General features: G+C 42.5%; 1 protein-coding gene across 1 annotated transcript in view; it reads right to left on the bottom strand.

The window, feature by feature from the left end:
* Positions 1 to 5,713: 5,713 nt before the first annotated feature.
* ADAMTS16 (ADAM metallopeptidase with thrombospondin type 1 motif 16) overlaps positions 5,714 to 27,426 on the bottom strand; it is a 637,963-nt gene continuing 616,250 nt past the window's right edge. Inside the window, exons 21-23 of the mRNA XM_085606087.1 lie at positions 12,908 to 13,132; positions 8,764 to 8,911; positions 5,714 to 6,973 (exon numbers count right to left, since the gene is read on the bottom strand). Of these exons, the coding sequence (XP_085462213.1) occupies positions 6,858 to 6,973; positions 8,764 to 8,911; positions 12,908 to 13,132 (489 nt within the window). The 3' untranslated portion in view covers positions 5,714 to 6,857. The remainder of the gene's footprint in view (positions 6,974 to 8,763; positions 8,912 to 12,907; positions 13,133 to 27,426) is intronic.

Genomic DNA, 27,426 nt, shown 5'->3' with positions numbered 1-27,426 from the left:
CCAAAAAAGCAGTGGGCGAAGTCTTGCAATGTCCCTAATAGAGTGTTTACCCAAATCCATGCGAAGTGGTAACAAGGGGGTGGAGGGAGGGAGGGAGACCAACCCTCTCAAAAAGTGGTTCTCTGATTTCTCCAAATCATATGTGTTCTCAAACCCCCATAGCTCCACCCCATATAATGCTGTAGGTAGGGCTTTCCCATCATAAATCTCAAGGGCCGCGACTATTGGTCTACTGAAGGAGAGCCGCTGTTTTCTTAATATAACGCCCGCCACCCTCTTGTGGTTGAGAATCATTTTAGCTAAATGGTCTTTCCATTTCATCTTCTTGGTGATCCTAATGCCCAGATAATCAAAGGAGTCTACGATATCTAATGGCGTGCCATTAAGTAAAATATCATTCTTAAAACGTTTGGAAGGGGTAGTGTCATTAATTTTGTTTTGGAAGTGTTGATTACTAAGCCCCGTGCATCACAAAACTGGCTAAACCTATCAAGTAGTTTTTGGAGACCACTTGGGCTTTTTGACATCAAAAGGGTGTCATCGGCGAAAAGGAGGATGGGAGTTTTCTCCCCTGCCAGGGCTGGGGCATCTGATGGAACCTCTCTCAAATAATCAACCACCCCGTTTATGTAGAGAGAGAACAGGGTTGGGGCCAGCACACAGCCCTGGCGAACTCCCCTGTCTACCGCCACCCTATCTGTCAGCTGGCCCTGATTGCCCCACCTGATTTTTGCATAATTCCCCTCATGGAGGCGCTTGATGATGTCAAGGATCAGAGGTGGAAAGCCCAAATCAAACAACACCGACCAGTGTTTGGAACGAGGGACCAGGTCAAACGCGGTCTTAAGGTCAATAAAGGCCAGATATAGACTACCTTTCCCAATGACAACCGCTTTCCAATAGATCGTAAAAAACCGAAAGACCTGGTCCATCGTGCCCACCCTGTGTCTAAAGCCCGCCTGGAAGTGTGAAAGCACATTAGCTTCATCCAACCAAGTCCTGACCCTCATAAGGAGGACCCTGCCAACCACCTTCCGGATTACATCAATTAGGCTTATCGGCCTATAATTGGCAGGCTCCTCCCTATTCCCCTTCTTGAATATGGCTACCACTTCGGCGCCTTTCCAGGAGTCTGGAACAGGATGGCCTCTAGCGATTAGATTCAATATGGGCAAAATAAGATCAGCCCATATTTTTGGTTCATGGAGAAGAAGATCGCCCGGAATGCCATCAGGGCCTGCCGCCTTCCCATATGTCAGCCCTGAGATGGCAGAAAGGATCTCACTAAGCTTAAAAAGATCTAGTGCACTAACAGAAACAGGGATCGCATCTAAAGGGGGATCCTCAGAAAGTAAAAGGGGCTTGTCACTAATCGATTGTGAATGACAGAGAGCCTCGCTGTACAGCCCAGTGAAATGTGTGTGCCACTGTTGTGATGTGATATGGTTGGGGATCGGAGCCTCACCCATACGGCTACCCTTATCAATAAGTCCCCAAAACAGCGTAGCATCCCGCATAAGGAAAGCAGATCGAAGATCCTGCCAGTATGCTTCCTCCCATATACGCTTAGCTAGCTCAATTGACTTAGCGTACTCTTTCCTAGAATATCTAACAAGAGAAATATTGTTACTCTGGAGGGCTACAGTTAGCATACGTCTCTTCTCCCTACATTCCCTTGAGTACCACAAATTAGTGGACCCAATAATTGGTTTGTAAGTGCGGGACTCTGGTATGGTAAGGAGGAGACCCATTTTATCGATAAAATCTTGATAATAATGTATGAGGGGAGAGTTCTGCACACCCATAAGGGGCTCTTGGAGTAGATCAAGCTCCAGAGACTTCTGCTCTACCAAGATTCTTATTTTACACATTATGTCCTCGTCGTGTGCGACCTTATGCCATTTAAGGCGTCGATTACAATGAGAAGGGACTACCTCTTTTGTTAGCAGTTTTGTTACATTAACGGGTTTGGAAACTGACCAGGAGTTATTTAGAAGCATACAAAGCGGATTGTGGTCGCTATCCTGGGTTGGTAAAATTTCCATATCCACTAAGTCATGCCAGAGCCGTATGTCCAGCAGGATATAATCTATTCTAGACGGGCAGCTAGATCTATTATATGTATTGGCCCCGCACATATCGGAGCGTGTCCTGCCGTTTACGGCTCTGAGGTTATGCTCCAATGTAAGGGCACACAATTGTATAGCCCTTTGAGTCCACTTCTTAATAGGAGCCAAGCTAAGAGGGGGGATTGCAAATTTAATATCCTGATCACCAGTACCCAGAACATCCACAGTGCAGAGAGGTTCGTAAGTACAGTTAAAATCCCCGGCCACAATGGCAACTGAGTTGGGGTTAATTTTGGATAGCTCTCTCTCCAATGTTGCTATAGTTGAAGAGGATTGAGCCCCAGGAGACCCTCTAGCATAGACATTAAAAATTTCCAGATTACAATCATTTTTCGGGCCTTTCACCGTCAAGTGTAAAATATCGTTTGAGGGAGTTAAATGGGAGGATACTACCCAATTTAAACAAACATTTAGCCAATTATTTAGCCCCCCCGCTGGTCGGCCTTTCCCTGTTCTTATAGCTGGAATAAAGTGGGTGGCAAACCCAGGCCTGTGGAGGGGCACCATACTCCAAGTCTCTTGGAACAAACAGATATCTTGGCCGTCTATGAATGTGTTCCACTCAGGGAGCAACAGTTTTTTTTGTAGCCCAGCAATGTTCCAAGAGAGAAAACGTAGTGACCCTTGAGTGTTATCCGCAATTCCAGTACCTCCTGCACTTATATCGCTGTTATGGACAACCGGTGAACTCCCCCGCTCCTCTTGCCCTGCCCCTCTGAGATTTAAACCTGGGGCTATGCCGTCCTTTTCCCCCTCTTGTTTTTAATATCGAGAGCTGATAGTGAAATTTTATCCAGTCAATCTATTGTGCTTAAACCTGACTCTATTTCTTCCCCATCTGGTGACCATAATGGAGAGTTGTGAAATTGAATTGCCGAGATTCCTGGCGGAGAAGTGCGAAATTCAAGTGCCACCAGATTTTGGGCTATTTCAGCATTGAATAACTCAATGCAGTCTGTCCACGAGCCATCTTTTTTGATCCTCGTTACCTTTGCCAGATCCTCCCGTATTACTGACCTACAACCCCTCACATATCTTATCCAGTGGATTACCTTATTATGGAGGGATTCTTGGCTTTCATTACTGTGGGGGCTCATAGGTTTTGTGACCTTGGTCATAAAGATTGTGGAAATGGAGCCCCTTGTAAGTATGTATTATTGGGCCCAGAATAAGGCCGAACGGACTGCTCTTCCCTGATCATAGCAGTACGGTCACATTTGGCTCCCAGGAGGGGTCGATCTAATATACCACTTCTACTGCCCTTGCTAGAACCCAAGTCAGGGTGTAGTTTAGATTGGCTGTGGGGGATAGAGGTAGCAGTTGGAAACCGAGCTTGGGACCCCTGGCCTTTCACTGGTCTTCGCCCAGCCTCTTTAGAACTCTTTCCCACCGAGTCCTGACATAGGCTAATACTAGTCTATTTCGGGGGGGGGGGGGGCGGGGCCAGGAAGTGTATTCCCAAGCAGAACCCCCTTCTCCCTCAACAAAGCCAATTCCCTTTCAAGGGATTCCACTCTCAGTCGGAGGGCGTCATTCTGGGGGCCACATATACTGCATATCAGTGAACTGGCAAGGGGCTCAGCCATCCCTGATCTACTAGGGGTGGAAGTTACACTAATCTCTGCACTGAGATCTAAAACGGCATACCTATTAGAACAGGGTAGTTGAGCAGACATACATTCACTAATAGCATTTGCAGAGACGCTTGAGTCTACATGTTTTTGTGGAGATGAAGGCCCAAGAATGCTCTCTACTGGACTATGTCCCTCATGAGTAGAAGATTTATTTGAAGGTTTCTTAGTAAATATTGCTGGGATAACTCTCTCGTGTGGATGAGCCAGTGCTGACATATCCACAGGCCGATTTCCATCGATGAATAAAGTGTTATCAATGCTGGTGCCCAAGATCTCCTCACAGTCATTCACAATGCCCTCGATCCTTGTTAGGACGCAGTTACTGGCAGCGTGGGCGGCTTGTTTGGCTTTCTTCCCTCTTTTACTTGTCAGTGGGCCCCCACCCTCAGTTAACTTCCTCTTCCCCATTATGATTGGGCCACAAAATCCGGAGATAAATACACAGTCACAAAGTCACTGTAATCCGCAGGATAATTTGGGCTGTAATCAAGACCTGAATAAGCAACAGTACTTACAGGCATGTGCTCCTACTTCAGATGACAGTAAACTTGCCCAGCCCGGCCTCCTTCGGCCTCTGACGGGCAAGGATGGGCCCGCCCGGGCGCGGCCCACGCGCGTCCCGCACTGAGGGGCACCAGCGGCTTTTTAATGCTCCCCCGGCGCTGCCTACTGACGTCAAAGGCAGGCGCCTGGGGTGAGCGTAGGGCTGCTGGGAAGTGTAGTTCTCGCTGGCCGTTCCCCTCACGGCGGACCCGCTAGTGGCGGGGAAGAAGACTACTGGACCCCTTGCTGGCCATTCCCCCTCACGGCAAATGAGCAGGTAAGTGGTTGGCAACTTCCAATCTGTAGCGCGACAATGCGTTATAATTTCCTACCTGTTTCAGAGGCACCAGTACTGAGGTAAATGTTATTTCCTCAATTGCGCTGCACACGATATCAGGAAACCCTCATAAAGGCTACGTGAGTGATTCACAGGATACGCAAGACCCGAGGCTTGTGCTGCGTCACAGGGCCCAATGGAGTCACTTCACCTAGAAGTCTCTCAATGCCAGAATAGGCAGTGGAAGAATTCATTTCTCAGTGAGACTCAGACCGGTCATAGTCAAATTATTCTCTTCATAAAGTGTCATTAAAGTCGCTCAAAATCAACAAAATCTATGGATTCTAACCTGAGTCTTTATTATTCAATTAAAGTATGAAGAATACCACCAATATTAACAGCGATAATATGAAAGGCGCTGACTTGATTTGTCACATTCTAACAATATGCATCTTCCAGAAGCGCTCAGAGTGATTTTCCCCTTTTGAAATATTATTTGTAATTTCCCCGTTTTTAGAGGCTTTATAGAGGGGTTTAGAGGGTGCTTCACATTAATTTATGTAATGTGTTGTAATTTCCTACCCTTTCGGAGGTGCCAGGAAACCCTCATTAAGGCGACGGACGAGGCTCACAGGATACACATGGACCAAGGCTTTTATTGCGTCTCAGGGCCCAACGGACCTTCATCACCTCAGATTTTCCTCATGTCAAAATGAACCCTAGGAGAGTAAATTTCTCTGCCAAACTCGGACCAACCATAGCCAGAGTATTCATCTCCTCGAAAACGCTGCTGTCACAGCCCTGGCCATGCTGGGGAGAGCGCCACCTTCGTTCAGAGTCCGTCCTGAAGCGCAGCTCTATGTTCAGGCGGCCATCTTCCCTTGTGGCCAGACCATGCCCCCTGAACCATATTTGTAAATGAAAGCAGACATTAGTAACAGCATTTGTCGAGTTGGAACAACATGTTTTCTGACTATGCAATACACGATGAATAAAGAGTATGCTTGAAATAAAAGAAAAATAGCAGGTTGCCAGCAGAATCTGTATTTACATATTTTTCTGACAGGACTAATCTCCTGAATTAAAATCTGATAAATGGCAGCTAGAAATGAAAACTTCACAGGCGGTGTCAAACATTTTTACAAAAATTTATTATAAAAGTTCATAAACATAAATACTTAGATGCACTCTTTGAGGCGCAGCTGCATGGTAAACTTATAATTCCAGTAGGCACTTAGATTAAACTGCTATCATTTGCAGTTTGAATGTGTGCAGCTTTCTTTACATTGCAAATAGTTTATTTTTATTTGTTTGAATGCGTGGGCTAGAAACGAGAGGAAACGCATCATGCTTCAGAAAACTTCTATCAAGCTTGCGTCTAGTGTGACAGTTCCTTAACATTGTCTAAGGGTGACAAAGTCTTGGTAAATCAGTTGCTAGAAGCAACTAATGCAGAACAGATGCTTACTTTTTTATTAACATGACAAAGCATAAAAAAGTAGTTTCAATAAAAACACTCATAAAAAAATTAAGGCAAATGAGTTCGTGTGAGTGAGAGAGCGAAGTTAGCACCATGACTGAAATGTTTGCCCCTTTCCCTGATTGACACATTAGGTTAAAAAACTGTTCTGTTCACCCAAGATGGGGACAAGTGTTGTTTTACAGACATAATTCCTTTTTGTAAGAGTTATTAAAAGTCATTATTTACTAAAGAGCAAAACATAATACGGTTCCCACCACTGACGTGCTCCAAACCGCTCGACTGCAAGAGTTAGAGTTGCTTGGATATGATGTGTGGGATGGACTACTGAGGTTCATGTTTGGCATTGAAAGGATTTTTGGTGGACTCCTCTTTTGGGAGAAGATGAGGTGCAAGAGAGCTACACTTGTGTTCTTCCCTTCCTTTTACCTCCTCCATATGGTTTTGTTCATAGAGTGTCATGCCCACGAGCTGTTCAAGACCTCTAATGATCTGCAAACACATGGGTTTAACTGAATTCTTTCTTGAAGCTCTTCAAATCTCTTCTCATGGACAGGTCGCTTGCACTGACTCGTGTGTCCAGTTTAACTCCTATGAGAATACTCCTGAGGAAAGTTCAGGGCCTGGCCTCAGGAATTTCCTGCTTGCATAGTCGGGAGAGATGTTGCTTGTTCCCCCTGAAGGTCAAACACGGCCCTCTTCGTGATCTCCATCGTCATCAGGCGCAGCCCAAATCAGAAGTGGCACTCAAGACAGTAAGACATACACTTTGATTCGCGACAGTCAATTCTTCATTATAAATTGGATTTCGAGCAAGATTTGCAGCATTGTTTCCCATAAAACTTGTGACTGCAAACACCATGCTGCGGCACCAAGTAGCACCAGTTAAATAGATCCTTGCAGAAGACATCTAAAAGATAGAACATGAGAGTTAGACATCATTGCAGACCCACTTTAACCCAAAAACACTGATCATGTACAGAGCAATCTACAAAAGAAATGAAGTCTAAAATCTACCATTGCTGTGGTTACTATTTGTTAATTCATATCTTACTGAAATATCAGGTCATAATGAAGTTTCTGAAAGTACGCTTGTGAGTATTATCTGTTTAATGAGATAATGGTGTTACTTTTTTTACTTCTTTATTTTGGTCACCTTATCATAAAAGAATATGCAGTACTTTGACCAAGTAGCCAAGTAGTTCCCTTATGCCAGGACACTTTGGGCTGAGCAGAACTGCAGGATAGATTACAAAAGCAGAACAAAACACAATTTCAAAATGATGTGCCAGGTGTGCTGGGAAATTGGTCGCAAAAAGCAGTCATAAGTGGTATGCCAACTGTATGCAACCACTATTTTATTTTGCAAACCCATCTATGTACTTACAGGTTGCTTCACAAAATAACGACCTCCCTAATTAATATTCATTAGGCAGGTCACAATTTGTGGAGCCATGGGATTGGATACAATCGCAGGGATGATGGCCGGCATAGGAGAGCAGATCACCATCCCTCCAACTGTATTACAAAATGGACCGATTGATTTTTTTAACAAGCATCTAGAGTTCCTTAAGGCAATAAAAAAAGTTTCTGTTTTGTAAACTTCAATGATTTGAGGAAGTGATCCCCTGGAGGGGAAGGGGGCTCATTGATCAATGGTTTGTGACAGGAATTACTGTCACAAAACATTAATACATAGCATTCCAAATCCCAAATTGGAATGGGTGCCCCTTACGTGCCCACTCAATATTGCGGTTCAGTAGTCATTTATAAACCTATGGGTTTTCTACACATGAAGGTGTGGATGGCAATAGCTTTTTATTTGTAAAAAACAAACTCCCACTTTGGGAGTTTATTTTTGGAAAAGAAAAAACTTGAGAAACATTTGACTGCCACCCGTTATGTGTGACAGAGCAGTCTATCAAGCTTCTTCCATTTTCAAGGTCCACCATGACAGTGGTTCATGCCACTGCCTAGAGATGTCCACAGGGCCAACTGGCATCTCTAAATTTGGCGGGTGGAGTAAAGGCAGGGTGGCAGATGTAAAGGCCTTCACCACTCTGTCTGCCTTTACTCCGTCCACTGAACTCTAAGGCCTTTAGACAAGAGCATGACTTCCAATAAACTGGCCAACCTGTGTTAAAGCTCCTTGTTTCTCTAATCTGAGAATACACTTTGTGAATAGTATGAAGGCTTCAACAGATGTAAAGTTCCCTATAGCAGCACTAGGGAATTGATGTAGGCCCTGTTCTTAGAGTAAGGATATTTTCACATCATATATATTTTATGAGCCTGCGAAAATCTAAGAATGCTGTGTAAGCATATGGTGATCATATAGCCTTGTGACAGAACTGGGACTCCCAAACAGGTAACATAGGGACTGCAAAAATCCAAATTGAAATGAGGTGACTGGCAACATATATTTGTTTGCAGCGAAAGTGCTGCACGACCAAGTATCTAATTAATTGTAAGCTGGCAGTATGTGACAGTATGTGACAGGGTTAGGGATGAGAAAGAGATACATTGATCAAGATATCTGTGGCTGAGGCAGAACTCCCCCTGGTCTAGGGTGGTTATGATAAGCTTCTCCAGAAAATTGGGATAGGAGGACAGAAAAATGTGAGAGTCATTGAAGCCAGAACTGTTTGACCTGTTTGAGCTTGAATTCTGCAAGAGAAAATATTAAAAAAAAACCTTTACCTTTTTTTTCTGGAGCAGGACAGAAATTTGTATTGCAGGCCTGTGAAGATCCAGGTTTTTGATGTTGAGAGCAGCCAACGGCTGGTCTTCCATTGCCGAGGCACTGCACTGATCGCATCTGGACGCCACCACCACAGCTGACTGTACACTATGAAAGAGACAGAAGGCCATACATCACCCTGGGTTTTAAGGCATATCATCATGTTATGTTAGAGATAGCTTGGTATACAGAAAAGCACAACTTTTGTTGACATTTTACATTCTTGCATCTAATACTCACTGGCCATGTCGCCCTGTTTGAGATTAGGCCAGTCTATCCATCTTCACTCAGAACCTATCTGGGGTTCCCATTTCAATAATCTAGTTTGATTTTACATACTTTCCAGTAGATGGTGTGCACAGGTAAACCCACTACAGTGACCTCAGGCAAAGAGATGGAAATTGTGGCTGAATGCCATTGTTGCATTAACTATGAGAATACGTGTGGGACTCCCAACTCATTGACTCACTAGTTCCGTCAATAACTTGTGTATTCTTGTAAAACACACACATCAAAAAGTGATGTAGACTTTACTATTGCTGTTGTGTTCTCGCTCACACCTGGAGAGGGCGATTCAACCCTTCCAGAGAACGGGTTTATTTTTATTTGTACACTCCATCTTGAAATTGGCCACACTTTGGCCAACAACATTATTAAACAGTTTGCCTACAACATATCAGACTCAAAGTTAGTATTTCTTGAGATCTGGTCTCAAAGTCCTTAACTACAGATTTAAACAGAAAAGCTTTTGAAATAAATGCTGTGAAGGCTTTGTGTATTGTACCAAACCTCTAATGATGTTGACATTCACCCATCCGTAACACGGAAAGTAGGGCTACTAGAACGCTCACTCTCTTCACTCCCTGTGACTCACTTACAGATATTTCATTCCATAAATACATCAGACAGACCTCTGACCCTTTTCTGCACGTGCAAAATAAGGAGCACAAACGGCTGTAAATGAAGCAGAACACAATGGGTAATGCGCTGAGCTATTACCAGAACAACCCTTCAAAACGCATGGCAGTGCCTGAAGGGAACGGGACGGGCGCAGTTTTAAGTTATACAAGGGCAAACCGCTGTGAAAAGCAAAGGGCAGCTGGGCTCTCAGCCGAATGCAATTAGACATTTTCCACTCCACTGAGCATCTGTGTGAGAGTGCGTCTTGGAATGACATGGTTTCCGGCCTTCTCACAACAACATTGCTAACTGTGTGCCTGAGAGCAAACCCATGTGATAATGTACCAGGCTCAACAAAGAGGATTTTCCCATAACCTTCTTGTGTTTTCGTTTATTTTACGTGTGCAGAAATGCTAGGGTTACAATTCATGGATTGATTCGTAACAGATACCATGACGATGACATGTTATGCAGGTGTCTTCTTGAAGGTTATATACCTCGTTGCTATGCTATCTTTCCACAGTTCTTCTCTGCATAATCACTTTTGCCTACCTTGCATCCTGTGTCATCTGAAGGATTTTGGGGCCCCGTTCAACATACCTTAGGGGGGCCTCTTTGGAGCAACTTTACATTTTATTGCCTATTTTCTGCTAATTCAAACCCCATGATGCCAAACAATATTGACTAGCGTGTTAAAAGTTTAGACGGAGAAATAGACAGATGGGGGATGGACAGAAAGTTTTCTTTCCTAGGGGCCCCTTGAAAAGTTCACACTTTGCTCAGGCCTTACAACGTCTCTTATTTGTATCCTGTCTTACCACATGCTGTAATGACACAAGTTTGATTTTTTTTCCTTGCACTTTTTTTCAGCATTTTCTTTTCCACATCTTTAGTACTTACAAAAGGAAAGCGCTGCACATCGAGTAACACGTTTGCTTCTTAGGACAACAGCTGCCCATCCATTACCATATTTTAGGAAATCAATGCCACCTTCTGGATGAACGGGGAAATATGCCTTGGTAATTACAAAACTTTTAAGGTTCTCAAGTATTCTTTCTGTGTGCCTCTGGTCATATCCCTTTTGCATTCCCTGCCTCCCTCGCCCCAGCAATCCGAAAACAGACAACTGCCAGGATCTGAAGGGACCATCCAGTGAATTATTTCACACTGGCTCTCAAAACCCAAGGAGGCATCACCAAAGAAAGGAGCATTTGAGAATGTTTATTGTTGGTGATTGTTGGCATGGCAGAACTGGGTAAAGAAAACTTCTTTACACTACTATAGACAACTCTTATAAATAATGTGAAAAAGCAAGTTTGACCTCTTAAGGTTCTATGGTTATCCATATTAAGACATGCCCGAGCTTCATCTAGTTCTCACCACATCCTATCAGCAGATACAGTAAATAATAATCATGAATACAGCAGAAAGGCTAGAAAGTGCTTCAATCATAGAAGACCAGTGTAGACTAGACAAAGAAATTGCCAAAGCCTCATGACAGAGGGTGCTTTGCTATGTTTGACTTGACGATGTGAAATTGAGGTAATACAAGAAGACATTGCTAACACTTTGCTATAGGACATTCTCTATCGGGGGGAGCTCACAATGATTGAGAAGGTTAGCTGGTCAGAGTTGGGAAGGTATTCAAAAAGTGGAAAGGACTGCTCTAGGAGAGAGGTGATGGCTAAATGTCTTTGGGTAACAACAGTGTTACTTGCATTGGGCTGGATCTGCCCAATGACTGTGCCTTCTTAAATACTATTCAGAATATAAAATTTTGGTTTGCAAGAAGAAATTGATGTTGTCCTAGCTTGGTGAATGTGTTGCTCTCTTGATACCAAATTCTTTGTCTAAATTGGAAAGCACAAAATAGTTATGCTTTTTTGGATGGGTATACAATGTCTTGGAATCAATTTTTGATCATTCACCCTCTATTATGGAGAATATTTCTGCTAAATGGTCCAATGAGTAAAAGAAAAGTATACATCATTTGGAAAAGGGACTCACTACTAACTGTGATGGTTCAATGGAACTTTTGAACCCGAAAAGGCATACTTTTTGAAAAATGATCTAATTTGTCAACGTTAAAGCATGTGGAAACATTTCCTTTAATCTATCTACCTTTTCACCCTTCAAATAGGATTGTGTCTGAGTTGCATATATCCTCTACCAAGCAAGTAGTCTACCAGGCAGAAGGCCTTGTACCACATGAGAGCTGAGGACCCATGGTAGGGAAGTTGAATTGTCAGGGTAAGGCGGGAAGGACGTGCTGTGCATCTAGCGAACAGACTCTTTCACAAACTGATCAAGCACAATTGTGTGTCCTACAGCATGGTAAATATGGAGTCCCTTGAAGTAGAATGCATGAAGGGGCATCTGAAAAGTGTATTCATCATAGGCTTGCAATGCTGCCCTTCATCTCTTCAAGCTAGTGATGTCAGTTCCTTTGCATAACATTTCTTCAGTAATATGACAAACAGTGCCAAAATGAGAGGAATTACATCATCAATAAGTGGAGAAGACCCTGGGCACATGTTACTATGCTAATGAGTTAAGTAGACTTTGAGAAGGCCTCTTTCAGTTATAAGTGGACCATTACAATGATGAGAACTGACTGTGACCGGTGGGCATTTATAAGTCCTCCTTAGAGAGTATGTGTTGGAGAATGAGGAGTTTAGGCTTAAATACATTCCTGAGAATTCCATATGACTAATGTGTTTATGACAATTCAGTTATAGTCTAACACCGCAAATGTCCTTTAAAAGAGAGGACTCACCACTATAAGCATGAAACACACAACTACTTTCTGGAACATTAAATGTTTATTTGAATGTTAATTGTTTGATAAAGTGCATGCTTCATAACTCAAATGCTTCTAGATTCTTCTGAGAGATTTAAGTTGTTTGGCATCTCCAAAATAAATATGCAATTTCTGTAAGACAGTCCTACAAGCGACAACTTAATGTCCGGAATACATAGCGATCTTGCAATAATTGTTGTTGCTCATACATTGTCAGAAGTTGTCTGTCCATGTGTATGCTCTGTCACTTACATCATTTTCACATTGGAGAAACAAAACTCAGTTTTGCTGTTACGAACATTTAGCATTCACCTTGTACGATTTGGGCTTACCCCATTGAACCTAGGGAAAAAATAGAGCAACAACGGGGGCAGTGACTGATGCACAAGAGAACAAAATCTTACCTGAGACCAAGGGCCAGCGTACCAGCTTCCCCGGCCAAGATTTGTTGCTGTATGAGTGAGCTGCTTGGGGCAGGCCTTGAGGATACATTCTTTTTCAAACTCCAGGGTGGGTTTTTGCAAGTGGGAACATTTCTTTGGGGAAAGTTCTCTGTATTTTCCTGAGTCATACTTCTCTGCACACTTAATCAACCTTCTCTGCATTCCTTTTCCACAACTGGAAGAACACTACAATAAAAAACAGGAGTAAATAGTTACAATACTCTTCCGTAACCTTCCTCAGCGAACGATATATTAAACATTATACACTTACTGTGCACAAATGATTTCACCAGTATAGTATGTTACTGTAAAATTCAGCTAAATCAGTTCTGTAAAATGTAAGTAATACATTTTGCTAAATAATTCTGGAAATACATATACTAGTTGCATAAGAAACCAAAGTGCATAGAACTGTAATCACACAATTCAAACACTCCCCTTCCAGTCCCTTAACCGCTACTTCTCCCTCTTTACAACCAGATGTCTAAGACCTTCTACTCACCACAAACTATGGCTCTGTTAGGTGAGCTAGTGACCTACCACAATGCCGTGGTGCAGTACTCTGTCCACATTTCTCACTCATTCCTTTTATTTTGTCATGGCCTTTTGTCGCTACTGGCCTCCTGTTATCAACATCTCATGTCCTGTACTTTGAGACAACAGTAGTGCTGCCTAAAGTGTCCTTTCAATAATAGTCAGTCTAAAAGAACACATACTTTTTGGTTTAATGTGTTTCTGACGAAATATGCTCTCAAAAATGCAGTTCTGGTTAATTTTTCTCTTCAACCCTTTTTTGAAAGATGTTTCTTATTAATGTTTTCTCCCGCTTGATGAACCCAAGATGGAGAAAAGCATTTTTGAAGAAGTATTTGTTTCTTCATTTTTTTATGACCCATCCTTTTTATAAGGGGGTTGCCCACCTTCTCCCCTCACCTCTACTCTCATTTCTTAAATACCCATATGTCTTGTGCCCTTCAGCTTTACTCCGTTTTAGGTTCTGACTGCACAGTGATTGTGCTGTGCTTGTGAAATCTATTGTGTTTCATATAGATCTTAAAAGGAGCTTACATCCCGCCCTAAGTTTTAATTGGCTCCTGTGCTTGCCACTGACATTTCCTCCGTTTCCATTGGCCTTCGCACACTATTTCCTGTTGTTCCGCATGTGTTTGCACTTATCAGTGTCACAAGAACCAAGTACTCCTTTTCATCTGCCAAACTTGTTTGTGAGGTTGCTCTCTTGATGCCTACAAAGGTCCGCGTTCTAGTGTTATTGCTCTTCAGTGTGCACCTCGGCCGGACTGCATTTTTACCACTGGATCATTCCAAACTTCCTCTGATACAACCGCCAAGCCTATGACTAAACATCTGAGGTGCCCCGAAGCCCTCAATTGCTGCTTGTGTGTAGTAAAGCGTCCTGCCGCAAGGCTGCTTCTTTTATCAGCGGATCACCCCACAGCTTCGCCTGTCAATGCTGCCAAGGGCGCTTATTAAGCAGTAACAGCACTTGGCATTTCTCTTTCATTACTGAGCCTAAGTAAGACTGGTGTTCAATTTTGAGGGCCTCTTGGAACAGTAATGTGGCAATACATACGTTCTGACTCACACTGATTTGTAAACCAATTGGTATTTAAGTGATATAGGTATCCCAACAAGCTTTTTCAATGCCTGTAAATATGTATATTTTTTTTTTACACTGACTTCATGCATACTTTGGGGGCCGTAATCCAGGTGTTTAATTAAACTTAAGCTGCAGGCCCCTGCCATTTATTTCCCTTAATTCAGGCCGCAATTCTGACTCACATTTCAGGGCTGCACTTCACGGTGCACTTCCAGCTCCCAACACTGGCAGTAGTTTGCAAGATGCTTCCAGTTTGCATCGGAAAGAGTACTTCTATCGCACATTATCTCTGCAAACTCCAAGAGCACAGCACCAGTGGCATAGATGCTCTAGTTCCGATATTCAGGTTCACAGAAAGAGCAACTGTCCTTCATTCCCACGGTTATTGAGCCTCAAGTTAAATAAGTTATTGTACGCCACAAATCTGCCTTCATTGCACTTCACTGGCCTCAGACTCAAACTTTAATTTTACCGACAGTGGTGCATGCACTGTTGTTCGGGAAAACTCGCGTCCTATACACTGTGTAGTTGTCAAAATCAGCCACACTTGTGCACAGTGGAATATCTCAAGCCTGCCTTTAGCATACGTTTATTTTGCTGTTTTGAACTTTAGAATATTCAAGGCAGTCACATATTACTATTTCTACAAAGCAGTTTCAAATCCGCAAAATGTTTCCAGAGAGTCCAATCTCCCCTGTTTCCTCTAAAATGTGAGAATGAACAAAATAATCTTAAACCCAAATATTAAGTGGTCAGAGTGTATGCATCACTTTCTTAAATGTGAATGTTGTCATAAACTTTCTCCCATAACATGTACGCCAGACAGTCAGTCGTTCAATAATACTTTATTCTGTAATTCAAAACCATATAAAGTAGACAAGCCATTAAAACCAAGTAAATTAATAAATATGTATAAAAGATACAAGATATCCCTAAAAAATATAAAATCACAATACAATCACAAAAAAATAGCATTTGCGACAGCTCATTCAGTAAAAAAAACCCTAGTTACTGAATAGCTTTTCCCTAAGTCTAAGGGCACCAGAAAAAAAAAATGCACCCCAAAACAGACCGGGGGGGATGGGGCATTTGTAAATAGAACAAAGTTGGTTACACGTGTACAAATTGATAATCTCTTATCAAGGGAATGATAAATCTGTGGCTTAATATCTGATAAAAATCACAAACGAATATAAAGTGCATAGTGTCTTGCTCAGTGAAACTATCACAGGGGAATGGTTACAGCTCTCCCAATTTGTGAAACCCTTTCGAAACAGCTAAAAGTCAACTAAATTAAGCCTGAACCTAGTCAATAAAAATTGATGATGTGCATTAGTAACAATCGTCAAATGAGGTTCACCTCGAAGAGCAAGTTGTTAATAGAATATACTCTTTCACTGTGGGTTCGAAAAGTACCCTTTCATCTCTTTCCATCAACCTCCTAGAAAGAAACATAATTTCTAATGCCAGCAAAACACTTGGCAGTAATGGTCTGGGATTGGTGAATAATTCTGGGTGGCCTACACTCTCCAGCATACCCTTGACATATCTGAGCCAAGGGATATGGAGTGCTCCATCAAGTGATCAACAGTCCTCAATCACAAGCTGGTTAAGTGAGAGAGCAGAATTAGACCACATTCTAAGCCACCGCATAACTGGAGCAAAGGCAATAAGATCAGTAATGTATCACATGCCTACCTCCTCGTGAGCCACAATTGACGGGGAAATTGTGGGAACAGCCATTAGCCTTCATAAAAAGTTGTTTTCTACCATTTGGAGCTCTCTGTTATCTTTATAACTCTGCACATTACACCCATAGCTTGCCATTGGGATGCATTTTTGTCAATACACCTAAACCAAGGCCTGCACTGGTTCAGCCCCAAGTCTCTTAGGGCCTCATGTAGGAAGCCAAATACCGGTCGGTAACGGCCGAAATTCGGTAAATATCCCGTTACCGACCGGTATTTAGGCATTTGCGATGTAGGGGGCAGATTTTCTGGATTCGGTATTTACCGAATCGGAAATTAAGAAATCGGTAAAATACCGATTCGGTAAATACCGAATCCAGAAATGCTATGTAGGGGGCACTCAAGTGAGTGCATCATTGGTGTCTGGATTCGTTATTTACCACCAACTACAAGTTGATGGTAAATGACGAATACCTTTCAAAAAGCATTTTTGTGCTATTTGAAAAGTGCAATGTGGCAGACATACATGCCCTTAGGGCATGTATGTGCGCCACATGTGCACACATGCACGAATCAGGGGTGCAACAGGGTGTCAATGTGACACCCTGCCACCCATGATAATGCCTCCCCTATTACCGATTCGGTATTTACCGAATCGGTAATGGTAACTGGCTTCCTATTCATTCCTATGGGCCTCCAGGCACATAGGAAGGAATGGGAAGGGATGCATTATTACCGATTCGGTAAATACCGATTCTTAAATACCGATATTTACCGATTCGGTAATAATTACCGATTGTTTACCTACATTACATTTACCGATTCATAAATACCGAATCGGTAAAATTCGGTATTTAAGAATCGGTAAATATAATTTACCTACATATGGCCCTTAGTGAGATCCATTGTCGCACACACTGCTCTCATTAGAATTAGAATATTTTTTAAGGGACTTATTTCTACCTTTTCTTTTGTTCCCTTTTTGATTAAAATCTTTACTACTTTCTCCTTCCACATTTTTTCATCCTATGCCCTCTCCCCCTGCTATTGCCCCCATTTTCTGCCCTTTTCTTTACTTTAATTCACACGCAATTGGTAAGTGGTGTGGAATTTTCCCTGAAGTGAGGAGTTAAAGAGTGGCAAGAGATTTTCTGTCTTTGCTGTGGAAAGAAAGACAGTCTCCAGAAAAGGAAAGTTTGTGGGTGAGGTATTATGAAGCTTGGAGGATTAGGTCTTCGAAACTGAGGCAGGCAGTTCTCAAGGTGCAGTATGCCTCAATTAGGAACCATGTAAGGTTGACAAGCGCAGGGTAATATGTTCCCAGTTTTTAGTATTTGTGATTAACCTAGCCTTAGCATGTAGCCTCGCTATAAAGGGGCTAGTCTGTTTTTGGCGAATGAGGATGGATGTGCCCTAGTCCATATTGCAGATTATCATAGCCTCCACTAACAGCTTCTTATCATGGAAAGAGAGAATGTGTTTCCATTCTTCAGTGTGTGGAAGTGGCACTTGGCAGATTTAGCCCCACATACACAGGCTTGGAAGTGTCTTTTAAGACTGAGATTAGAGTCAAGGAGGAATCACACAGATTTAGCAGAGGTGGATATTTTAAAGGGATGTCTGCTGGTTTTAGGGATTCAAGGAGGTGAAGCACAATGGCACAGTCAGGTTTGGGTATAAAGAGGAGAAATTAATTTTTCAAAACATTACATTTCAGATGTTCTTTCTCCATCCATTTGGGGATGCTATGGAGTGAAGATTTTAACTTGGCGACAGACTCAATGGAATCAAGTTTGAGATAGGTCTCTATGACATCGGTGTATTGGTGGAAGGAGTCTTTGGGGGGCATATTATCAAGGACGGCGGTAAAAATTATCGCCGGTTTAGCGTCCGAAAACTGCCGCTAAAGCGGCGATAATGGGCTTGATAATATGCCCTTGTGAATTCCCATAGATGCCCATGTTCTGGTGTGAACATGGGCTTCTATGGGAATTCTCCAGGGCATATTATCAAGCCCATTATCACTGCTTTAGTGGCAGTTTTATGCCGCTAAACCGGCGATAATTTTAACGCCGTCCTTGATAATATGCCCTCAAGATCTTTAAGGTTTTCACTCAGGAGTTCAAAAAAGATTTTAACTAGAATGTGCACTAGGATGAAGCCCTGAGGGACACCACAAGAGATAGGAAGGGCACAGAATAGTTGGTTTTTGTCCAAATTTAGAGGCACACAGGAAAAAAAATAGATGGAGCTCCCTTCACCCTTTTATCATTATATCATGAATTGACCCATCTAGATGCACCTGGGTAGTTAAGCTGGGTTGTGCCCCCTTTCAAAATGTATCAGTTAGCAAATGGTACTCTCTTATACTAAGCTCGAGTGCCCTCCCTACGGTGTGTGTTTTACAGAGTACCTTGGCAAATCTTTCCTCACCTAACCCTGGTGAAAGGAAACACTATATGCACGCAAACTAGGGTAACGCTGATGGATACATTTAGTGCCTCTGGTGTATAATCATAAGTGTGTTCCTATGAGTGCACATGTGAGAGGAACTACAAGTGCTTTCTTTGTCTGCAAACTGAGTTTAATTTCTGGGTAGGTTGAAAACATATTGAACAGACAGCAGACCATAGAAAACGATTATCCCAGAAGGAATTCCCTAAACAACTACTATGACAAGCCTGAAAAGGAGCATTGAACACTCCTAGAGGAGCATTAATAAGGAGAAAACAGACAAAGAGAAACAGAACCAAATCACAGTGGCCATGACATATGACCCCAATCACAACCACAACCACAGATGCAATGCTATTAGGAAACATTGGACTATCCAAAATGAAGGATCTAATATAGTACCCCTCTGCACTTTGTGCTAAGGCCGTCAAAATGCCATTTGGTTTACAGCAGACCTCAAACGGGGATAAGTAAATAACAAGTACACTTACCTAAGTCTGCAGACCATGTCCCATGTGACAGTTACAATATTTGCCATTTAACAAAGGCAACTAAGCAGATCAGAAGGACGATTATGAACACAGCCAGCATTACCTGTAACACGACCGTTGTCGTTTATAGATTAAAATCCGTATGTAGTCTACCGTACATAGGCCTGACAACGACTGACATGAGGGAGAATTAATTCAAAGGAGAATAATTTTCCTGCTGAAATGTCAGGAGGGATGTTGGAGAATTCTGGGCAAGGGATATTGGAACGTTCTACCCAGATAGAAGAGATGATGTTGAAGATGGCAAGTTCCTGTCTGATTTTATTTTGTCAGCAAAAAAGAGGAACATCAGATTAGAGTGGGAGGAGATAATGGTTTGCAAACAAATGATTTCAAACAGTTTCTTGAGTCTTTACTTGGTAAGGTTAATTTGATGTTTGACGCAAGCAGATTTATCTGAGAGGATGAAAGATTTGTGAAATTTCCTTTTCGGGTTGATCTGTGTGAGTGACGGAGCAGTTGTCTTGATACTTTAGAGTCTTTGTCTCTTCTAACAGAGTATGGCTTGAGGCTGAGGCTAGAATTAAACTAACTGGAGGTCTTGGACATTGGACATCATCCAGAACTTCCATGACCGTATAGAGGCTTTAGGCAGAAGGTAATTCTGAGGTAATATGCAATATCCTTGTAGATGTATAGGGGGTTATTCAATTTAATAAGCAGCCTGCTGCCCTCTAAGGCCTCTCTGTATGTCTTGAGGTTGCTGGTTTATGTCCTGATTTTCTGGGAAGGAGGTTTTCTGTTTCTTACTGTGTTTGGGAAGGCCCTACCTCTGACAACTTACTGGTCGCTGATTTGTCTTCAGTGCTAGGAACGTCACTGATCTATTTCCTTTTTGGCTGACGAGGTTGGTGGTTTGTGTCTTGTGCCTGCATGCATAGCATTGGTGGTCTCATATGAGATGAGAAGTAGGAAGTAGTTTGACTATTGTGTGCAGCCTTCTCTCGCTGACAGGCTTTCTCAGGTGATTTGGCTGGCACAAGTTTGCACAATGTGATCTGAACCTGCCATCCAGCTCGATGTTTCCTTACTCCTCCTTCCTCTGAAGGGTGAGGTTGTGGAGGGGCAGGAGAGGGCTCTTACACCAGCAGTGGAGGCAGCATGTGACAGAACATCACTACTCGCTTGTACTAGTCTATTGGAAGAGAGGACTAATGTTTTCTCTTACAGCAAGCAAATTCTGATGTTGGACTATGCATGTAATAAAATAATTTATGCCAGTTTACAGGGAGGTTGCCATCTCAAATTTATGATAACCATTTACCAGTACCTGCCGAGATTCTGACATATCTATGTATTGAAAATCATTAAATAACTCAAGATCATGATTCTGTTTGAGTAATAAAATCATCTAATACTTGTCTCTTGATATAACATAGTACATTTAACTCAAATGTACATTAAGGCAATTTAAATAAATATATGGCATAAACTTTAAGGCTGGATTCCTCTAACCTTTCAATTGAGAATCCCTATTTTCCTATCAAAACTCTAAATGACATTTTTGCAACACCTTCTGTATCCACTTTGAATGTTACTAATTTGGATGTGGCTTGCCAGTCATTGGCCTGGACCCTCTGAATGACTCTGCAATAGACGTCTATGGACCCTTACCGTATGTTGAGACCAGGGTGTTTCAAAGACCCTCATTTAAGGAATAAAAATAGGTTTATATCTTAAGTACTTTTAAAGTATTTACCTGGAACTAGGAATGGATTTTATAGTGAGTTTTAAGTCACTGCTTTAGGAAGATGTGGAAACAACTTGAATTGTGGAAAATAGGCACCATATATTTAATGTTGACCAGTGCATGCTCAGACAATGCCAAATAACAGAAGTAAACTTTACAATATATTTCAATGGGAATCTCCTTGCTAGTATTTTTAAAACAGACATCCCTGCTCCACCTTAAATACAAAGGGGCTTATTTTGATGTTGGACGGATTGCTTCCGCCCGACACCGACTCGGTCCTGGGACCGACCGAAACCCAGTTGGCGGTCCTGACTGGCCCATTACAATGTGACCAAACACTGATCGGTCGCATGCTCCCTTTTCCCAATGGGAGCTCCTGTTACGGCCATAAATCGGCTGTAACACAAGCTCCCATCGAGAAAAGGGAGGTGCATATCATCCCTGCACCCCGTGGCAGGCACCTCAAGGTGCCTGCCACAAGGTGCAGGGATCAACTAGGGCACCAAAGCTGCCCCCTTGGCCTCCAACTGGAGTCCATGCACCAAGGGGACCCTGCTGGGGGCCCCAAACATGCTTTCCGACATGGTTTCCATGCAGGACAGGCCAGCATGGAAACCATGTCGGAAACCATGCATTGTAATCTCAAGGGCGGAAAGGTCCACCTTTCAGATTTCTGGCCGGTCCTGACCGGAATGACCAGACGGTTTAGTTTCTGATTGCCTCCATCATAATGAGGCATTCGGAAAGTAAACTGCGCGGCCCATTACGATGCAGCCTTGAAGGCTCTGACCGCAGGTCGGAGCCTTTACGGGCCACATCGTAATCGGTCCCAAAGTGTTTAAAATCAATACTCATTTCTAAATAATTAAAATCTGACTTGAGCCAATAGATGTTATGATGGGATGGCAGGTAGAGACCAGCTATTTTATATTTTAAGAAATTCAAAGACAGACATAGACACACATCTTAACCAAGCATAATGCACTCATATTTTATACACAATTTCATTAAATGAAGCATGAAATTAAGCATGATTACAGCAAATAATATGTGATTGTGGCATATGAGTGACAAAGTGCTGTGTATTACCTGTGGGAAGGCAACACATAAACATGTTTAATTGCATCAGAATGTGGTGTACAGATTTGACATTTTAACTAAAGGACTTGAAATAAAGGGCTTAATGTAGAGTTTAGCAGACAGGGCACTCTGTCCCAAACATGGAGGAGTATCCTGTCTGCCAACCTGACTGTCCGTTTTCTCTATTTAGAGTTAGTCAGCCAGTCATATTTCTGCCAGGGGGGCAGCACTGGCTGCAGCGGCAGAAACCTTACACCCACGGTCCAACAGACTTGAGGTCATCAGCAAACATGCATCATAACATCCACTCTGTCTAGGGCAAAGGTTCATATGTACTTTTTATCTGTCAGACCTGCTGGAAAGTCTTGGGGTCCTGAACAGAAAAAGAAATGGCACCCACACCCTGGGTGAATAATCTGGCTTTGAGAGTTTGCTTTTGTAAAACAAACAGTTTACTGAGCAGCAGCAGGAAACATGGCGGCACATCAGCAAAATGTAAGTGCCCCATAGGAGCTGTCATGGCTTCTTTGAAGGCAGAGAGATATCTGCCTGGCCAGCAGAGATCTCTACATAGGGTGGGTCACAGTCCACCCTGTTGGTCAGAGGGCTGCCCACCAAACTTTAGTTGAGGCCCTAAGATCTTACAAATTACTTGTGTTTTGGCACTGGCAGCATTTTTCAAGCTTTTTGTCTCTCGCATTTTACAAAGAACGACTCAAAGTACAGGAACAAGCGTCCGGTGAGCTAAGGTAGCAGCTACCTCAGGGCCCCACCTACTGTGTGTGAAAATAATACTATAAAAGGCCTAACAGTATCTTTTAACATTATCTTTTAGCATCGGTAATGCTCCAGCAGGCAAATTCTATTTCACGCTGAAAGGTGAAAATCCTAGCACCGTTTGTACCTGATGACCCACAGCATAAGGACCACAGGAGACTTTCTTTGCTATTGAAGGTACGCAGCCTTGCAATGCACCTCTGGTTTCTGACTCAGTTAAAGTTTAGAAGTGGCATGTTGTGTCCTGTGCTAGTCATTAAAAATCACTTATGTAAATCAGAAATGCTTCTGGTTGATTTTCCTTTTCTTTTCGCATCTAGTTTATTTGAATTTGGTGTTGCTTGAAAAAAGGAAGGCAGAATTCATGTGGTATTGTTTGAGTGGGAAAGAGTCTTCCAGGTAAAGTGATCTTGACCTCATCACCCCCTGGCTGGGCAGAGAATGTTATCTTCTGAAACATTCAATGTTCCATGCTCTGGTCAATCATTACCATTCTTCCTCTTTGCCAGTGGAATAACCTCCCCTCGGGCGTCTGTCCACCTTCATGCACCATCAGTTACAGCTCATTGGGATGCTGAGCTTGCTTCTTGCTAGAACACTTGCCCAGGTAAGAAAGTAGTTAAAGGTCACATTTTCTGTTCTTTGCACAACCGAGTTTTCACTATGAAAATTGGCCCCCACCATGGAATGGCAGCACATAACACTGCTATGACCTGGTGCTCTGGCCAACGGTAAATGGAGCGCACTTTTCTGTTCTTTGTTCACCACTGAGTAGTAACATTAGTCACATTATTCATCCATGGGAGTCTAGCACCACCTCAAGGGCAATGCCAGTGTGATTGCACCACCTCATCCTGCTAGGCTCAAGGCAGCACCATTCACACCCCTGATGTCAGCATGCTTTATACCTTGGACTCTGCAAAGACCAGTGAGAATCAGGAGTCCAGTGTGCATGCCCACTGTCCCCTGGGGCCTCTTTAAGCTTAAAGTTTGTCACAAGAACTAGCAACATGGTCAAAAACATTGCCATCAGTGGACGCAAACGTCAAGATGAAACTGCGTGTGAGGAGCACTCCCACAGAGTATTTCATTGGGCAATGAGTGGATAGTGAATATTCACACTTTTATATTGCGCACCACACGTTTGGTTTTGGTGATACTGGTACATTGCTGGTCTCCATAGGGTAGAATATTTAGCAGTAGGGAAAAACATTGCTTCCTGTGAAATTAAAGCCCTGGCTACTTACCCGTAACCTACACAAGTCCGAGTCCAAGTCTTCCTCGCCACAGACATTACTAGTGAGTGAGTGACAGAACCTCCAAAGAGAAAATATCACACATCCCAGTTTTCCATCATCGCAAGATGACCTGCTTCCTGTCCCTAGCTGCTGATATAAGGAGGAAGTAGACGCCCGCCACTTCCTGTAATACCAAGCTCCAACTTAAGACTGAAGCTGAACTTTTCTGAGGTGGGAGAAATGGGAAACCCTGACTGTGACAAGGAAGATTTGGCCTCGGAGTAATGAAGACTCGGTAAGTAACTGGAGTATTACTTCCTCGTCAATCTTCCTCACCCCATTTATTACTAGTAAGCTGATACCAAAGCAGAGATCAGCTTCAATAACTGCATATGCAAGAATTGCTATAGACAGGATTTGCCAACCAATGCATTACTTTAATGATAATAATTGTAACAACTAGTTTAATTCTTTTTATGTTAAATTCACATATTAAGGGCCAGATTTACAAAAATTTTGAGTCATGATTGTATTACTTTTGTGGCACATCCATGACACAAAATTCTAGTAAATATTTACGAAGCCAAGCAAGAAACGATTTGCGCCAACTTGCGTGGCTTTGTAAAAATAATGTAATGCAATGTAATTCAGCAGCTTGAGCTGCATTGTGTTACATTTCATTCTGGGAGGCTTTCCATGGATGGAACATGCTGTTACGCATCCACGCATGGATTTCATGCAAGCCCAAATTTAAAAAGGTTTGTAAACCTGAGATTGCATGAAATCGCTATGCCTCCCAGAAGAAGGCGCAACGAGTAGAAAAATCTTTTTTTTCTCCCGTTTATTTCCTCTTTCTATGTGTGCTGCAATCTTCAGCACACATAGAACTATACAACTTTTCAAATAAAAAAAAAATGAAACCCACATTGGGCTCACCAAAGCAAGCTCCAAACCTTTTATTGTACTCCACTTGCGGAACGACTGCCAATGACATGAGTATGCCATTAGAGTGCATGAACATTGAAAACATTGAATCATATCAACTACCTCTGAAGAATAGCCTTTTTCTAACTAGTTTAGCCTTTCAAGAGCCATGCCTGAAGATGAAGGTGCGTGTATTAAAAAACAAAGGTGTCTCTATATTTGAACCTGGGGGAGTCAACGATATTGTATGGTAACAGTAGTTTATGTAAGGCCAAAAGGTCCTAAAAAGCAAGAGTTGTTGACTTAAGAAAAGTGTTAATCACTTAGCCTATGGCATAGTTATATCAAAACAGTTGGAATATAGTTCCGGTGCTCACAAAAAAGTGAAAAAGAACGTGATGTGGCGAGTGAAGGTGACATTTAAAAACATACATCGCATTGACAACATAAGCAAAAACTCCTGACAGTAATTTTTAAACAGTAAAGGAGTTTTTGTTGTACAAAGGGTCGACGGTGTTTCGATCTCAGTGACTTGAGATCTTCATCAGGACAAGGTTTGTGAGCATGAGGAATCTCTAAGGATAATGCAAGATACATATATTTAAAAGGATGTCCCGGAATAATCATATATATTTGTTAAATCGAAATCATCATTATTCAAAGTACATGCGAAGTGCTCCCGAAAATATAATCAGATTATACAGTAACATAATTGTATCAGACTGGACAAAATTGAACGTAATTATGTAGTGGATCAGAGTAGGAGGATGCAAATTCATGTAATTAAATTGAAGACAATGAATCGACATCGGAAAGAATCTTAGCGGTGCTAAGTGCCTAAGTAGCTGGAGACTATACCAACAAGGTGAACTCAATTCAGAGAGACGTGGGTAAATTACGGTGCAGCACTAGTCAAGTGAAAGCAAGTGCGCCCAGTAATTACTTACTAGGCAACCCAGAAGGAAGCTGGGTAAAATACGGAGTAATGTTTGTGAGGTCAAGTAGAATGAATCTGGACCTAAGAGCCCGTCCTAAAGAGGAAAACAAGGTGATTAGATGTGGAATGGGGGGGGCGTACGTGAGTGTAGCTAAATTTACTCTGGCATTTTTTCAATAATATGCCCTATTTCATAGGCTAAGTGATTAACACTTTTCTTAAGTCAACAGCTCTTGCTTTTTTAGGAACTTTTGGCCTTACATGAAGTACTGTTATCTATATATGTTGAAGATGAAGGTACATCAGCATGACCAATGAAGTGGAGGACCTACAAATGGATACAGATCCAATAGAATTAACCAATTAGGTATCACAGCGAGTTGTGACACAAGCGGATGCTAGGGACACCTCTCCCATCCTTGAATCTCCAGCAACATTTGTGTCATGTCCTCCGTGATCTTCTGTAGAACTATACATTGTGATTATAATTGGTTACCCATAACTGACATATTTGATTTACTGGTATGTCCCTAGTAAAGTGCACTGTGTGTGCCCGGACCTGTAAATCAAATCCTATTAGTGGTCCTGCAGCACTGATTATGCCACCCACACGAGCAGCCCTACAAACAGGCCTCAAGCCTGCCATTGCAATGTCTGTAAGTGCAGTTTTAAACAGCCATGTCGACCTAGCCAGTGCCCCCACTTGCCAGGCTGAAACCTTCCCTTTTCTTCCATGTAAGGCACTCCTACAGTAGGCCCAAGGTAGCCCCATTGGCACGGTGCAGTGTATGTGAAAGGTATGACATGTACGGGTGCGTTTTACATGTCCTGATAGTAAAATACTGCCAATTTCTTTTTTAATATTGTAAGTACTCTCTCTCACATAGGTTATCATTGGCGCTGCCTTGTAACATCTTACAAGTGTAACTTACAATTGGGAAAAGATGGAGATTTGGAATTTGGATTCCCTGTACTCAGGATTTAAAAATATATGTTTTAGTGAAGGTGGTTTTTAAATTCTGTGTTTGAAAATGCCCCTTTTAGAAAGTGGGCTTTTTTGTGCCTTACCATCCTGTGCCTCTGCCTGACTGTGGAATCAACCTCTGGTTTAGCCTGACAGCTGGGTTGTTTGTGCATTCAGTTTAGACAGACACACAAAGGGACCTGTGTGCCCTGCATGTCCTGATGGCACATCACCAGGCTGATGGGCATTCCTGAGCTAGAGTGGTGGGAGGAGTTGTCACTGACACCTTAATACAGCTGTGCCTGGCCTCTCACAATGCTGTATCTGCCCACCTGTAGTGTGTCTGGAGCCAAGGCAGGGCAAGGGAAGATCTTGTGGACAACAAAGACTTATACTTCAAAGGCCAAATGGGGTATAAGTATTGGACCTATAACCCCAGACTTTTAAAACACACTTGGACTGAGGACTCTGCCAAGAAGAAGAGCTGTCAGGAGGAGTATTGCCTCTTTGCTGTGTGCTGCTGTGCTGGTTTGGCCTGCAGTTGCTGTTTCTATCT

This window comes from Triturus cristatus, chromosome 5_1, assembly GCF_964204655.1.
Source record: "Triturus cristatus chromosome 5_1, aTriCri1.1, whole genome shotgun sequence".
In the NCBI taxonomy this organism is placed as follows: domain Eukaryota; kingdom Metazoa; phylum Chordata; class Amphibia; order Caudata; family Salamandridae; genus Triturus; species Triturus cristatus.
The sequence above is the reverse complement of the archived record's forward strand: the minus strand, read 5'-3'. Positions and strand labels throughout refer to the sequence as shown.